At 39.4% G+C, this 16,249-nt stretch overlaps 1 protein-coding gene across 3 annotated transcripts in view; it reads left to right on the top strand.

Moving 5' to 3' along the window:
* galnt2 (UDP-N-acetyl-alpha-D-galactosamine:polypeptide N-acetylgalactosaminyltransferase 2) overlaps nucleotides 1–16,249 on the top strand; it is a 67,499-nt gene that overhangs the window by 45,774 nt on the left and 5,476 nt on the right. For all 3 annotated transcript variants that reach the window (XM_037748904.1, XM_037748895.1, XM_037748910.1), the window contains exons 4-11: nucleotides 1,026–1,124; nucleotides 1,229–1,296; nucleotides 1,389–1,454; nucleotides 1,577–1,698; nucleotides 4,431–4,518; nucleotides 6,307–6,394; nucleotides 6,538–6,641; nucleotides 8,540–8,666. In XM_037748904.1, coding sequence (XP_037604832.1) covers nucleotides 1,026–1,124; nucleotides 1,229–1,296; nucleotides 1,389–1,454; nucleotides 1,577–1,698; nucleotides 4,431–4,518; nucleotides 6,307–6,394; nucleotides 6,538–6,641; nucleotides 8,540–8,666 — 762 coding nt within the window. The remainder of the gene's footprint in view (nucleotides 1–1,025; nucleotides 1,125–1,228; nucleotides 1,297–1,388; nucleotides 1,455–1,576; nucleotides 1,699–4,430; nucleotides 4,519–6,306; nucleotides 6,395–6,537; nucleotides 6,642–8,539; nucleotides 8,667–16,249) is intronic.

The raw sequence follows: 16,249 nt of genomic DNA, 5'->3' as shown, positions 1-16,249 counted from the left end.
CAGTATCTTTCTAGACGCACACTGTGTGATTCAAAGACTATTTTTATAAAGGCAGCGGTCTGGCCTCACTGATATATTGACCTAACTTAGACAGCTAGAGCCATTAGCCTACTAAAAGAGCAGGGATGTGTCTCCTATTGATCCTGTAGTGGTGTGCCATTTGCAAAGCACACAGCAGCACTGAGTGTGAAGGTTTTCCAGAAATAAAAACAGCCTGTTTTTCAGGCCAGGGCCGCTTTCAAGACAAGATGAAAATAACTTTTTTATTCTACATCAATATAACACACATTGGCTGCATATTGACTGTTTCCAGAGTTTCAGTGTTGCTCTGACAGACGTGGCACATGGACACGATGCACACAGACAACTTAACGACTACTGTACATTCATCATGGTAGTGTACTCTTTAAACAGCACTTACTGTACATTCATCATGTAGTGTACTCTTTAAACAGCACATACTGTACATCTGGTGTGCGTTCAAGCCTCTAAGATCAACCTCTCTGTTGGCAGTAAGTCTTTTAAATTATAGGTGAAGGTTAATTTCTTGAAACAGGATTGTGGGTTCTTCCTACAGCTCATGTGATGTATAGCGTGTAGCGGGCATTACAACAGGATTTATTCATTCTCCCTTTGGCTCCTTGTCTCATGTAGCCTCCTATCACCCATGTTCCTCACTTTTAAGTCAGGCAAGATTTGTCTCTGTTGGACACACACACACACATGTACACGATCTCATGGGATTTTTGCCCTGCGGTCCGCAAAACACACCGTCAATCCTGGCTTCAGCAGAGCATTACTCTCTGTGTGTGTTTCTGTACCTCAGTGTGAACTGAATCCTATTTATTGTGTTCTTGTATCCAGAATCTGTTTAGGGAGCCGTTCCAGCTCGCAGCTTTGCTCACACATTCAGCTGTGCGTAGGAGTGTTAGTGTGCATTTGTACACACATGTAGGCATTTATGCCGTTGTGTATTTTCCTGTATTATGTTCCTAATTGTGATGGTTTCTTGTGTGTTCGTGTAGTTGCAGACATAAACAATGGAAGACAGAGCTGCCGGCCTCCAGCGTCGTCATCACCTTCCACAACGAAGCTCGCTCTGCTCTGCTGCGGACTGTGGTCAGGTAGGTGTGAATGGTGTGTGTGCTGTCCAACTTTTCTAATATGATCTGTGGGCTTTTATAATATGTTTTATCTTCCTATAAATTTCCTCTCTTTCTCGGTTCAGTGTCCTGAAGAAAAGTCCTATTCACTTGGTCAAAGAGATCATTCTGGTTGACGACTACAGTGATAACCGTGAGTTATACACGCAAACAAACTGTACAAATAAACAAACCTCATAAGATCAGTGTGTAAATGCATGCTTTGTGTGTGTGTGTGTTTTTCAGAGGAGGACGGAGCGCTGCTGGGGAAGATCGAAAAAGTGCGCGTGTTGAGAAACGACCGCAGAGAAGGTAGTTAGAAGAAGAGAAGAGTTTTTACCATTTAAAAAAAACATCTCAGAGCTGTTTTATTGAATGCAATTATTCATGAAATTATTCTAAATGTGTTTTTTGCTACTGATGTTTCCCCTCAGGACTGATGCGTTCGAGGGTTCGTGGTGCAGATGCCGCCACGGCACCCGTCCTCACCTTCTTGGACTCTCACTGTGAATGTAATGACCACTGGCTAGAGCCGCTACTAGAGAGAGTGGCAGAGGTACACACACACACCTTTATACATCAGTAAAGTTTATTATCCTACATACAAAGAAAGTAAAAGATGAGAAGTCCAACCATGAAAACAATGAAAGGGCGTGATGAATAGACATTATGTTGTGATGTTAAGAGAGACACTTAAAGATTGGCATATGAGTCTAAACAGTTAACACTCACCCTGCAGAGCAGCTCGCCACTTGATGAAGTCACTCTGGTTTGACCTCCTTCTTTCTCTAAACACTGCGTGTCAGGCTTCTTTTAAAAGTGACTGAAGCAAAAATACGTGGCAACAGTCCTCGGTCACCAAAGCTTCATGGGAGGTTGCGAGGCCTTCTTGATTTTATGGGATGTAAGACATTTTTTTTTTAAATATACAGTTGGCCTATATCTCATCATTTCATTCATTTCTGTGAAGAAAACTAAATTAAATTGTTGTTTTTTTAAGTTTGGATTATTATTTAAGGTACACATTTCTAAGAAAATCCCACAGGATAAGGGCTCGGTGAAGACCTGAACACAAACGAGCCTAAATGCATTAGAAAAGTACTCAATTAAAACAACCAAACAGCTGGCCGATGGCCAAGCAGCAGGGAGAAGAAACTTATTAAGTTTTTATGATTGTTAAAAATACATAATAAAGAGAATTGTGTTACAAGTTCCTCAAAATAACAGGACAAGTTTTTTCCTTCCCTTCCTTTAGAGGTCAGAGGTCAGCTACAAAGCAGCACCCCTGGAGCTGGTAGTCAGTCAGTCTCGTTAACATTCATGTGAAAAACAAGGAGCGCATGACTCCAATAACACAGGAATGTTTGGACTCTTTCAGTATAAAAGCCCATTTTCACAGCTCCAATAATTCACATTTCCCTTTTCTGATCTGACATTGTTAAACATGTATTTCTTCTACAGTATTAAAATAAAAACGGATGTCAGAAAGTGTGTAAGCCAGAGATTCAGTAGATCAGAACCCTGATGTGGTGTTGAACTTTATTTGACTCAGACTGTGATCTCTCTGTCTTTATCCTTTGGGACAATGCCAGTCAGGCTTTATTCCCAGAACAATTGTATAGAAATAGAGTTTTCCACCAGGTTTATTTTATTTAAAAAGGCGGACCTCTCACTGGTTTCCTTGCATGTTTCCTTCTTGTCTAACCACAGCGAGCTGTAAAAGGAATATATATATATATATATATATATATATATATATATATGTGTAAGGGATAATGTACAGCCAGCCGGTCATTGTTGTAAAAGAATCCCCCGATTTTTCGCGGAGGGGTCTCTCATTGCCCTGAAGGGGATTCTTTCACAACAATGACCCGCTAGCTGTACATTATCCCGCTTATTACACGGCTACTTACTGAAGAAATCAATATTTTGACACAAAAACGGTCCGCCAGAGCCCAACATCCGAACTGCACCCATAGCAACGGTCTGCTATACATAGCAACGGTTTGCTACACATAGCAACGGTCTGTTATAAAGAAATAACAGACTGCAGAACGCCATGATTGACCAATCAGAATCGAGTATTCATCACAGCCGTGTAATAAATGTATATGTATATATATATATATATATTTTTTTTTTTTTTTTTAAACAATTTGATTGGTTTTCAACAGAAACGAGGTATACATTTTGCCATCATATCAACATCACACAGCCAGAAATGAAAAAACAAACAAACAAACAAATAAAATAAAAATATAATAAAACAAAACAAGACAAAATAAGAACAGCAAAATTAAAATAGTGCCATCCATCCATCCACTCTCAACAGAAAAATCTCCCAGCTGACCGCTCCTCTCCGTCCACAGTGTCCCGCACAAAGACACACCATTGATCAGTATAGCCATGTACAACATTCACATCAACTCCAACCCTCCACAACAACAGTACACAGTGATGCAGGAAGTAAAACAATGTTGAGTTAAAACACTGAAACATTGCTATATGGAAGCAACGAGACAGCAGAAAAGGACTTATGCGTTCATTCTGGGTGGTGAAGCCACTGCGAGAAGGATTGACCCTTCAGCATTAACGTGTTGATATTTAATGTGAAGTCTTTTAGTACTGACTTGAGAGGGAATTTCTTGATTACGCGTAATCTCAGTCTGAAGTGGGGCACTGTGTGTAAAATAGAGTTTGTTCTTTAAATATTTATCTGATGTGACTGAAAATAGTCTGATTCTGCATTTGATCCTCCCAAACGCGGTGTTTTGTCGTTCCCTAGTTGATAAACGCCTCGAGCCAAATCGAAAACATTTCACTGTCAGAGTAATTGACTTTGCTTTTCTTTGCTTTAGTTGCTCTTCTAAATAATGAATCACTCAATACAAAACAGAGAGAAGGAAAAATGCAATCTGTGTGGGTGAAACCTCATGTGTCATATCAAAGGTTTCAACACAGAATAAATAAACTCACTCGGCACCTGGAGGCTCGTTTCTGCTGTTGTCATTCTGGTCACTTGAGCAATCCTTTCTCTAAACTACTGTGATGTGGCACTGTGGGAGTGATTCAGTGTGGAAAACACAGAGCTGCTTTACTTTCAGCTCTGCTTCATAAACACGGTGATAAACTAAGTATAGAACATAAACTAAACATGTGAATCATTGGTGTTGAGGGGAATATTTACTTCTGCTTGGACTTGTAGTACATATTTATTAATGAGCCACATTTCTTGTTATTCCCAAGTTTGTCCTAACAAATGATTTTGTCTCCGTCCTTCCTCCTCAGGACAAGACCAGAGTAGTTTCTCCTATCATTGATGTCATCAACATGGACAACTTCCAGTACGTAGGAGCCTCGGCCGATCTGAAAGGAGGTACAGTACACAAGTAGAGAGGTACATGAACACACACATGATGTCCTGTGTGGTTCGGTACTAGCAGCATTAGTACCTGTTGTTTTGGCATCCTGTGCTTTACTTCATAAACAATTTTCACTTAAGGCTGCTGTGAATATTTCTCACACGCAAGACAAACACTTCCGCTAGGTATACACCCAGCATGTTTAGTCTAACAGCCTACGGGACATGTCTTCCAAACTGCATACCTATTCTAACTGGATGACTATGTAGTACATTCATACCACCGGTGGGAATCACCAGAGGGTGTACAATACAATATTATCACGTTACTTAAAGCAGCAGTGGGTAGAAATGGAGCAAATATGATTAAAAAAAGTTACTTTTATAAAACGGTCACTATATCCTGACAGAGGAAATCTGAAAAAAATCATGTGCCTCTGTGTCCTCCGGTGCTCCTAATGGCATCTGCAAGAATTCACAGGCCGGAAGAAAACAACCAATCAGAGCCGAGCTGGAGCCTTGCCGTCTCTGAGCAGCTGTCAATCACTCGCAAACTCAAATCAAACGGTCGAACTAGTGAATCAATATTCTGTTACTGTAATGTCTATTTCTCTCCTCAAATGTTTTCAGAAACATCTTGTAGTTTACTGTTTAGCTGTAAAATTAGAAAAGTTTGTGATACCATGTTGGGAACTGTTGAGGAAATACCAAGCACCGCCCACCAGCCGGAGCACAGCCAATAGGAACGCTCCCTCTCTGAAAAGACCTGTGATTGGCCAAAGCCTTCCATCACGGGCTAGATTTCTTAAGGCCTGAAAACAGAGCCATGAGGAGGTGCAGAAGTCTAGTTTTCTCTCAGAACACATGAATTACAATATGCTGAAAGGTTATTATGGAATTTTTGCCCAATGATGCCGAAAACATTCCGCCTACTACAGGTTTAAGTCATGATATGATCTTATTGCGATTTAAAACATTTTGCAATAAGATATATTGTGATATATTGCAATTTATTACCTTTTTTCCACTGCAAATTATGTAGTTCAGATGTGTCAACATCTGTTTTATCTAACAAGATACAGTTTTCACTCTGTTCATCTCACTTCATTAATTTTTATTGCAGCAAAATGGGATCGTCAGTCGAGCAGACAGGCTGACCAACACTGTCATAAAACATAAATGTTGCATCATGCATCCGACAAACTGAACTGAACTTTAGATACAGCCCAACTTAACTGAATGCAAAATAGTTTGGACTGGACTTCTGTACCATTACAGGTATTTTGAACAACGCAACTTTTATAAAAAAATTATGCTGTCCTTTCATCTCACTTCAATCATTTTTAGAAAAATTGGGATTATCAAGCAAACAGACTGACCAACGCTATCATAAAAACATAAATGTTGCATCATGCACCTTACAAACTGAACTGTTTGTATTAGAGTCCACATTGTATTTGCAGTATTAGTAGTTTATATAATAAAAGATTGATACTTGACATCAGTGTATCGATACAATATTGCGATACTGTGCTGTATCGATTTTTTCCCCTCGCCCCTAATTCATACTGATAAAGTGACTATTATATCCCGTCCTTTCTAGTATTAGTATATAGTGTAAAATTGGGACACGACTATATTCATTGTCAGGAGTAGGAGTTGTACTCTCTGGGTGGACATGTGAAATCAGGCATCTGCAGATGTATCCAGTCAGTATATAATCAGACTGCTACTTAATCCCAACTGATGATCATAATTGTGTCGTCCTCTTATGTGTATGTGTGTTTGTGTTTATGTCGGTAGGTTTTGACTGGAATTTGGTATTTAAATGGGACTACATGACTCTGGAGCAGAGACGAGCCAGACAAGGCAACCCCATCGCCCCCATAAAGTAAGTAAGACAGACACACTCACACACTCTAGTGATCACACACAGCAGACTCCCTTTTGTCTGCCAGTTTCCACCAACTACTAATCTCGCTTTTTTTCCTCGCTCCATTCACCTGCTCTCTCTCTCTCTCTCTGCCCCGGCAGGACTCCAATGATAGCAGGAGGTCTATTTGTCATGGATAAGGATTACTTTGAGCTGCTGGGAAAGTATGACATGATGATGGATGTATGGGGAGGAGAAAACCTTGGTGAGTGCTGCTAAAGTGCAAATGCAAATTCAGTAGAGTCACAGTGGAGCATGGAGTCGTAGTAGTATCACAGCAGACAGATGATGGTGGTTCAGAGATGAAAGTATGACACAGTAATGGATGTCAGAGGAATAGAAAAACTAGGTGAGTGAAAGAAACAAAGTAACAAATAGTAGAGTGTGATTAAGAGTGGAAAGTAAAGTGCCAGGTAGAGAAAGTAAACTACCGTCAGTGTTTACCATCAGTACACATCTCTGCTGTTATGTGTTGCACCCCGACTGTCTCATTCCCCGACTATCAGCCTCCAGAGGTGACAGACGTGTCAGGAGTTTTGCTACAGGCTTTAAAGAAATTGTTTGACATTTTGGGAAGTGCAGTTATTATCTTTCTTGTGAGAGTTAGATGAGAAGAGTGATACCAGACAGGGGGATACGGCTAGGCTGTCTTTGCCCAGCAGTAATTAAAATCGGTAACACTTCATTTTAAAGGTCTGCAAATTTCATGGTAATTAGGTGATAATTAGCAAGTAACATAATTGAAATTTCTTTGGAATTACTGCCAAATTACCCCAATATTGACCTATAAATTGATAAAAAAATGACATTATTATAAACATTATTTAATAATTATATGCTGAAATAGCATATAATCGTTAAAATAGGGCCCTCAGGCTTGAGAAGCGACTGTGCGCTGCTCTTCATCGGAGGTGGAAAACTAATAGAAGACACTTCTGATCAGGAACAAATCTCACCATTGTGTGACTTATTGTCTACACAAATGTAACCTGGTAGCTAATGTAATGATTCAGGGAGTTTATTAAGAAATTTAACAAGTTATTTGCTAATTATTATCTATTTATCAGCAGACATGGAAATAATCAATTAACTTTCTATTCTTTTCCTGGAAATGTATTAAATAAATTACCAGCTATTGGGAAATAGCGGAATGTAATTATTAAATAATGTTTATAATAAAGTAATTTTTGAGTTAAATATTGGGATAATTTGGCAGTAATTCCAAACTAATTTCAAATAGGTTACTTGCTAATTATCACTTAATTACCATGAAATTTGCGGACCTGTAAAATGAAGTGTTACCCCTAAAATCTGCCTTCCATCACCTCTAAAGTTCATTAATTAACATGTTACATCTCATTTGTATAATCGGGGGAAAAAAAGCAGAAATTTGTGTTTTTCTGAGTGTTTAAGCAGGGTTTATGTCGAACTATTCCTTTAAGTCTCAAACGGGCACACATTAGTAATTTCTGTCCATCATAAATGATGTGCTTTTGGCTTGAAAAACAACAGATTTCTGCTCACTTGTAAAATCTGCACAGCCTCTTGAGATTTGGTACCAACGATGTGTCTCTCGATGTGATCAACTCATGAGTTCATCTCAGGTTTCTGTGCCAAGAACATGATAAAGAGAAGAGTTAAAGTAATTTGGTGGTCACATCCGGGTAAAAGAGTCTTCCAGACTACAGCTGATCTTTAGAAAATTACAGTGTTAATGAGATAATAACCGTAGTGCACACAATAGAGGTCATTTGCAAACAGCACAATGAGATGATAACAGCTGTGTCTCTCTGTTGCCTTTGTCTGAATTCAGTTGGGAAATCGACAAGAATAAACAGAATGATTCATGTTTCTCTCGAGACGGCACAATGATTCAGAGCTGGGTTGATAATTCAGATACTAAATTACTTGTGTGCTCGTTTAGACAACACTTATTCAGATACAATGCTGACAATATCAGCTCACTGAAGACATTAAGGAGGTGCAGATGTCCTGAGTTAACAAACTGCTTACATACTGCTTTTAATAATCAACTGTGATATATTTATAGAAACAGTTTGTTGGAACAAATGTGTTATTATGGCCTGTGTGTGTGTGTTTCAGAGATCTCATTTCGAGTGTGGCAGTGTGCTGGCAGTCTGGAGATCATCCCCTGCAGCAGAGTTGGCCACGTCTTTAGAAAACAGCATCCATACACCTTCCCTGGGGGCAGCGGGACTGTGTTTGCAAGGTAACACACAAACACACACACACACACACACACACACACACACACACACACACACAGACAGACACATTGAACACTCATTAACCATCCAGGCTCCACCCATCACGCTCATTCATTCATTTAGTGAAGAACAATATTTCCCATTCACACATGTCACATCGCTGCCATTTGTTTCGTCTACACTGGACATCTTGTGCTTCCCTTTAATGAGCCGTTAAGTCAGGGTTATCTACTAATCGCAGGGTTGGTTGTTCGATCCTCAGCTCCTTCTGTCCACATCGAAGCGAATATCCCAAAATGTCAAACTATTTCTTTAAAGTAAATATGTGAACATACCTACTGCTAGATGGGAACCTGACCCGCCAGATGGTTTGTTAGGCAAGGCAAGGCAAGGCAGCTTTATTTGTATAGCACATTTCAACAACAGGGCAATTCAAAGTGCTTTACATAAACATTTAAGAACATTGCGACAAAGTGCAAAAGAACATTAAGACATAATTAAAACAGTTATAAAAACATTAAAACATTAAAGATTAGAAAATAAAAACAAGCTAAAAATAAAAGCTAGGAGAGAAGTTAAAATAGAATAAAACACAAAGGAGTAAAAGCTCTAGTGCTGTATCAGATCATTAACTGGTTTAATTAAAGGCAGCAGCAAACAGGAAAGTTTTAAGCTTTGATTTAAAAGAAGTGAGAGTTGGAGTTGGTCCTGCAGGTTTCTGGGAGCTTGTTCCAGATATTTGGTGCATAAAAACTGAATGCTGCTTCTGCATGTTTAGTTCTGACTCTGGAGACGCTAAGCAGACCTGATCCAGATGACCTGAGAGGTCTGGATGGTTCATAACATAGCAGAAGATCAGAAATATATTTTGGCCCTAAACCATTTAGTGCTTTGTAAACCAGCAGAAGTATTTTGAAATCAATTCTCTGAGAGACAGGGAGCCAGTGTAGAGACCTCAGAACTGGACTGATATGATCCACTTTCTTGGTCTTAGTGAGGACTTTAGCAGCAGCGTTCTGAATCAGTTGCAGCTGTCCGATCGATTTTTTAGGAAGACCAGTAAAGACGCCGTTACAGTAGTCAAGTCGGCTTAAGATAAATGCATGGACTAGTTTTTCCAAATCCTGCTGAGACATCAGTCCACTAATTCTTGCTATATTCTTCAGGTGATAGTAGGCTGTCTTTGTAATTGTCTTAATATGGCTGTTAATGCTCAGGTCAGAGTCCATGACTACACCAAGGTTTCTGGCTTGGTCTGAGCTTTTTAACATTACAGATTGTAGGTGAGCACTAACCTTCAATCTTTCCTTTTTGGCTCCAAAAACTACGACCTCAGTTTTGTCTTTGTTCAGCTGAAGAAAATTCTGGCACATCCAATTATTGACTTGTTCAATGCACTCACTCAGTGCTTGTATTGGACTGTAGTCTCCTGGTGATAGAGTTATGTAAATTTGTGTGTCGTCTGCATAGTTATGGTAATTTATTTTGTTGTTTTCAAAAATCTGACCCAGTGGGAGCATGTAGATGTTAAACAAAAGAGGCCCCAAGATGGAGCCTCGGGGAACTCCGCATGTGATTTTGTTCAGCTCAGATTTGCAATTACCTATAGACACAAAGAAGTCCCTGTCTTTTAGATAGGATTTAAACCAGCTGAGTGCTATGCCAGAAATACCCACCCAGTTTTCCAGTCAGTCCAGTAATATATTATGGTCAACCGTGTCGAATGCAGCACTGAGATCCAGTAAAACTAAAACTGTAATTCTACCACTGTCTGTGTTCAATCGGATGTCTTTGAAGACCTTAACAAGAGCAGTCTCAGTGCTGTGGTGAGGTCGAAAACCTGACTGGAAGACATCAAGAGTTGTTTAGTGCCAGATGATGACGGCAGTTTTCAGGGCCTGTGGGAAGACTCCTGAAACAAGAGATGCATTAACAATCTGTAAAAGCTCTGAGACCATACAATCTGATACTTTTTTGAAAAGGCCTGTTGGCAGAATGTCAAGGCAGCATGAGGAGGATTTTAGATGTTGTATGATTTCCTCCAGGTATGTCTGATTTATTGGATAAAATTGTGTCATGTTATTTGCACCAGGTTTAAGTGGACGCAGGGGCAACAAAAATCCTGTACCTGCTATGGAGGAAGTGACGGCTTGTCTGATTTTGTGAATTTTTTCTGTGAAAAAGGAAGCAAATTCATTGCAGGCCCTGGAGGATAAAAGTTCAGAGGCTACTGACACAGGAGGGTTTGTTAGCCTGTCGACAGTAGCAAACAGGGCACGTGCATTATTATTATTTTTGGTGATGATGTCAGAGAAGAAGGACCGCCTTGCATTTCTCAGTTCTGAATTATAAATGCAAAGTCTCTCTTTATAGATGTCATAATGAACTTGTAGATTTGTTTTCCGCCACTGGCGTTCAGCTTTTCGACACTCTTTTTTTCATTTCTTACCAGCATGGCATTTCTCCATGGAGATTTTTTCTTACCAGAGACAATCTTCACCGTGGTGGGTGCAATGGTATCAATAACATTTGTAATTTTAGAATTGAAATTATCTACAAGCTCATTGACAGAGGTCCAGGGGAGGGTGGGTGTGGAAGAGAAAGCCTGAACAAATTGATCACTGGTATTTTCAGTGATATACCTTTTTGTGATTACCTCTGTCTGATCACTTCTGTGCACAGGAAGAGTACTCTCAAAGAATACACAGGAATGATCAGACAGAGCAACATCCATCACTACAACCTTGGAAATGTTCAGGCCCTTTGATATGATTAAGTCCAAAGTGTGTCCGCTATTGTGTGTGGGCTCCGTCACATGCTGACTCATTCCAGTTATCAAGAACCTGACACAGTTCTTTGACCCCTCTGTCCTGTTGGTTGTCAACATGGATGTTGAAATCACCAACAATGACTACACAGTCAAAGTCAACACAAATTATTAACAGCAGTTACACAGAACCATCTACCAAAATACTTGGCAGGTGATTGGATGAACCATCTGTCAATCAAACTCTTGCCGAAGCCAGTCGGGAGAAGAGCGAAATCATTTTTTCCATTGAGAAAAGCCTTCAGTGCCGTTCTTTGCTCCTTTTTCAATGAAGAAATATTCTCCAGATATAGCTGATGCTATTGCAGCTACGCTAACCTCTTCAGGAGCCGCCATTGTTGTTTAGAACGAACATTCGCCTCTCTGTGTCGCGTCTCACACACCTAAGCTACGCCCGTAGCTGCCAGCAGCTCCTCAAAAGATGCTGATCGGTCCGTTCTCCGGCTTGTCGGACATAAACGAATTACTTGATTTTCGTGTGTTTTGTATTCTCACGCGATCTCGTGACATCGAGAGTATACAGCTGCCATGCAAGGTAAACTAAACAGACCTTTTCTCAACATTTCTGCACCATAATATTACAATAAACATAACCCCACATGGCATCTAATCTAAAATCAGTGTGATGATATATTGCACAGTCTACCAATAATTATTTCTTGTCTGGGATGTATTTTAATCATGATTGACTTTGGTATCATTTTTTCATTTGGGTTGATTGCTTATTGAGTTTTACTTCAGCTCTGAGAATTAAACCAGTGTTGGATAATTAAAACAAAGCAGCAACAATTAAAAAACAATAAAACAAAAGTAATCACAGGGGAAATTGGCTTCAGATTAGAAAGAATGCTCCTCTTAGATATAAAAGATCTGTTTTTGGATGTGCTGCCCTTCAGAGTTCTGTTAAATGTGACAACATAATCTGTGAACATCAGTAATGGGAAACATGATACACGGAAAGATATGTATCTCTGCTTTGAAACATTCTCCAACTACAAGCAACCGCCCCTGGAAACGAGCCCGACAAGCCCGCATGGCCCTGATTAAGAACGTCAACACACAGATAACAGGGAATTTAAAGTGTCTGTGGTTTCTCTGGCACTGGGGAGGAAAAATAAGAGATGAAGGGTGTAATAGAACAACAATGTGGAGCATCTGTGGAATGAGCTTGTCTCATCTCTATCTTAATATCCCAGCCAAACAGGAGTTGGAGCGTCTTTAGCTTCTGCACTGGGACATATTCCTGATTAAAACGGCGTATTTGAGCGGTGTACAGTTACAAGAGGGATTTAAATGAAATCCTTCGCATTTGATTGGACCGCTAAAAAGTGGGCGGGCTTAGAATGTAGCGTGATGCAGAGCTACAGCACGCACGCCTCCGTTGTCGCTAAAAGTTGCAGATTGAAGGTTGGATGGATGTCATGATATTATGGCTGAAATTGGTTGGTACTAGCTTACGTAAGCACACGTCATTTATTTTACAGGAACAATTGATAAGATTCTGATATGAAAATATGAAGAAATAGATTTTTTTGGCACATATATATATATATATATATATATAGTAAATAGGTGCACAAGTAAGAGATAATGTACAGCGAGCCGGTCATTGTTGTGAAATAAACCCCGACAGGACCACGAAGCCCAGTGGTCTTGCATCCCCCTAGCTGTACATTATCCCGCTTATTACACGGCTCCTTACTTAAGAAATCAATCATTTGACACAAGTCCGCCAGAGTCCGAGATCAGAGCTGTGCCCATAGCAACGGTTTGTTATACGTAGCAACGGTCTGTTATACATAGCAACGATCTGTTATAAAGATAACAGAGCGTAGAACGCTGTGATTGACCAATCAGAATGAGTATTTAACAAAGCCACGTAATAAGAGTTTTTAATTATTACATTTTATAGTAATGTCATTTACGTGTAACTTTGTTCTTTTTTTATGTATCCTATTTTAACGCTTTTAATTGCATGATTTTTTTAAACCTTGTTTTATGATTGTTTTACCCTTTATGTTAAGCACCTTGCGATTTTGCTGTATTTTAAAGTGTGCTATTTAAGTTAAATGAATTATTATTATTATTATAATTGTTATTATTATTATTATTATGACTAAGGATGTGGTCTAAAAGGGTTAAAAAGGCATTTTTCATCTTGACTTTAAGTTGGCGTCTGAAATGGTCACACTGAGATGCTGAGTGAGATTTGTGATGACTAAATGTTTCCTGATGGCTAGAAATGAATCCAACAGCGCACTAGTAAAGAGCACTGACATCTTAATAATACTACAAAAAACTGGAGTAATTCTTATGAATTGTGAATGGACCCTGAGCTGGATGAAACCAAAAAAGAAAAGACTCCAGTGGATATGTATGAACTCAAACATTAGATCAAACAGTTTCAGAGCTTGTTATAACATGCTGGCTGTGGATGTGACCAAATTTCAGCAGCCTCAAAAGTAGTTGCATAATAACCCTTTCCAGTATTTCACAAAATAATTTATTAACTGATGGGTGCAGTGGGGTTCTCGTGTATCAGCCTCAACAACGGAGACTCACCATGCAGAACAGCTTCATCTGTGCTCTGAGGCTGCTACAGTTCATCGTCTTGCCCTTCAGTCTTGAATAAAGCTCCAGACACCGTCCCTGTGTCTGCTGGCGGTGACCGTGGGGAGTCTTTTTTGTCTGCTTGGATGGCTTTATAATTGTTCTGGGAGCAGCATTTCCCAAATATCCAAGTGCAGTGTATAGAAAATGTGGAGACAGGACCAACTTACATCAGTGTTAAGAAAAGCCCCTCTAGACCCCATATAAAGTTCCCAAGGAGTGCACTGTCTACAGTATGGCCGCCCCTCTTAGTTGATTAGTTGACTTATCGGCCGTTTTGGTCTTAGTCGATTAAGATTTCTGTTGTTGATTATTCATTTTTTAAGCTTTTTTCATGCTGAATGACTTATTTCCAAGAAATTAATGAGCACGTCTCTGGTAAACACAATATTTAAAGTGAGGCTTTTGTGTGATTCTTTGTGGAGAAAATCCGATTTACAGATCTGTCGATTAAATTATGAAGTGTGAAGTGTAAATCGAATAAGAATTTGTTTGGTCAAGGACCACCTTATATTATAGTAGGTTGCAGGGCTCCAGGTGGATCAGGATGAAATACAAAGATTTCTGCATAAGGCAAAGCAAGTTGCATGTTGAAAATAGTTATAGTGAAAAGTATTGAAACAGTATCTTGTGTCACCGCCACCAATCAGATTTTTTGAGTTCACTGATTTTCAGATGCCAGCGTTGATGGTTTTGGGGTCTTTTAGTCCAGTAAATAGATGTTAGAAATGTGTTTGGAAATGTCTGGACATTCATTAAGACAAGAAACTACTCCTCAGTGTTTGAAACTGAGACATTCATTGTACCAGAAGTTCACTGTGTTGAGGCATCATTCCAGCCTTTCTGAGCACCAGCACACAGTTTCCTTGCTGGCTTGTTTGTAAGAATAAATGACTTGTGTCACTCATCACAGTGCCACTTTAAAGATTAACAGTCCTGTACCTGTCTGGAACAGATCGAGGCTATATTTGACGAATCATAAGACCTTCTATCAGTCTTTGCAGTCACAACTTCTTCAGATGTTTTATGACACTCACCTGAGACCTGTCTCATGATGCTCTATTAATAAAGTTTAGGGCTGCAACTAACAATTATTTTCAGCATTGATTAATCTGACAATTACTTTCTTGTTTAATCGTTTGGTCTAAAAACTGTCAGAAAATGACAATCACAATTTACTAAAGCCCAAGGTGACGTCTTCAGATTGCTTGTTTTGTACGACTGACAGTCCAAAACCCAAACATGACAAAAAAAACACCAGATCCTCACAATTGACAAGCTGGAAACAAGGGAATGTTTGGTATTTTTGCTTCAAATAAACAACTGAAGCAATTATACAAATGGCTGCTGATTAATTGTACTGTCAATGAATTGATTAATCAGCTCTAATGAAGTTAGCTTGATCACTGTGCTGAGTAAAACCTAAAGTGTGTTCACCGTTCTGAGTGAATATCCTCCAAATGTGGATCATGGATTTCTGTTTTTTTGTGCTAACTCAGTAATCCCACTTCATGAGAAAGACCTCAGGTATATAAAACAGTGCAGCTGCATCATATTTGCATACTAGCGTTTACTTGCCTCAATGTATGTGTATTCTAACAGTCTGGTACTCCAGTCTTTAACTCCATCAAATATGAACACACAGATATAATACACATATTTTTATGTTCAGTATGTCCATCGCAAATAAAAGTCCATAAATCCGCCAAGAAAAAGGATAATAACTCCAGAACTTGCCTGAGAATCATAACGATTTCTTCAGTATCACAGTAATCCAGTGCTGTCTTGACTGTATCAGAGCCCATACAGTGTCACACATTTAAAACCCCTGTTATAGAAAGAATAGATGATCAAGTTGTGTTTTATTCTGACTCCAGCTGACAAATGCTGTGTGTTCCAATACCCATACTACCATACCATTTAGTATGCCAGAAAAATATTTAATATGTCCTAATACATAGTATGTCAAATGCAGTATGCCAAAAATACCAGGATGTCCTACTACATCCGGTCGGAATTTGCAGTATGCAAGCCAGCAAGCTTTTCTGGCTATGTTCACACACATCCTCTGCACAGTGGATTTATGAGCAAGGGGGTCAAAGACAAAGTAGTATGTCCCAAATGTATGCACACTGCATGCAGGAGTAT

This window comes from Sebastes umbrosus, chromosome 2 (genome assembly GCF_015220745.1).
Source record: "Sebastes umbrosus isolate fSebUmb1 chromosome 2, fSebUmb1.pri, whole genome shotgun sequence".
Taxonomy (NCBI): domain Eukaryota; kingdom Metazoa; phylum Chordata; class Actinopteri; order Perciformes; family Sebastidae; genus Sebastes; species Sebastes umbrosus.
The sequence above is the reverse complement of the archived record's forward strand: the minus strand, read 5'-3'. Positions and strand labels throughout refer to the sequence as shown.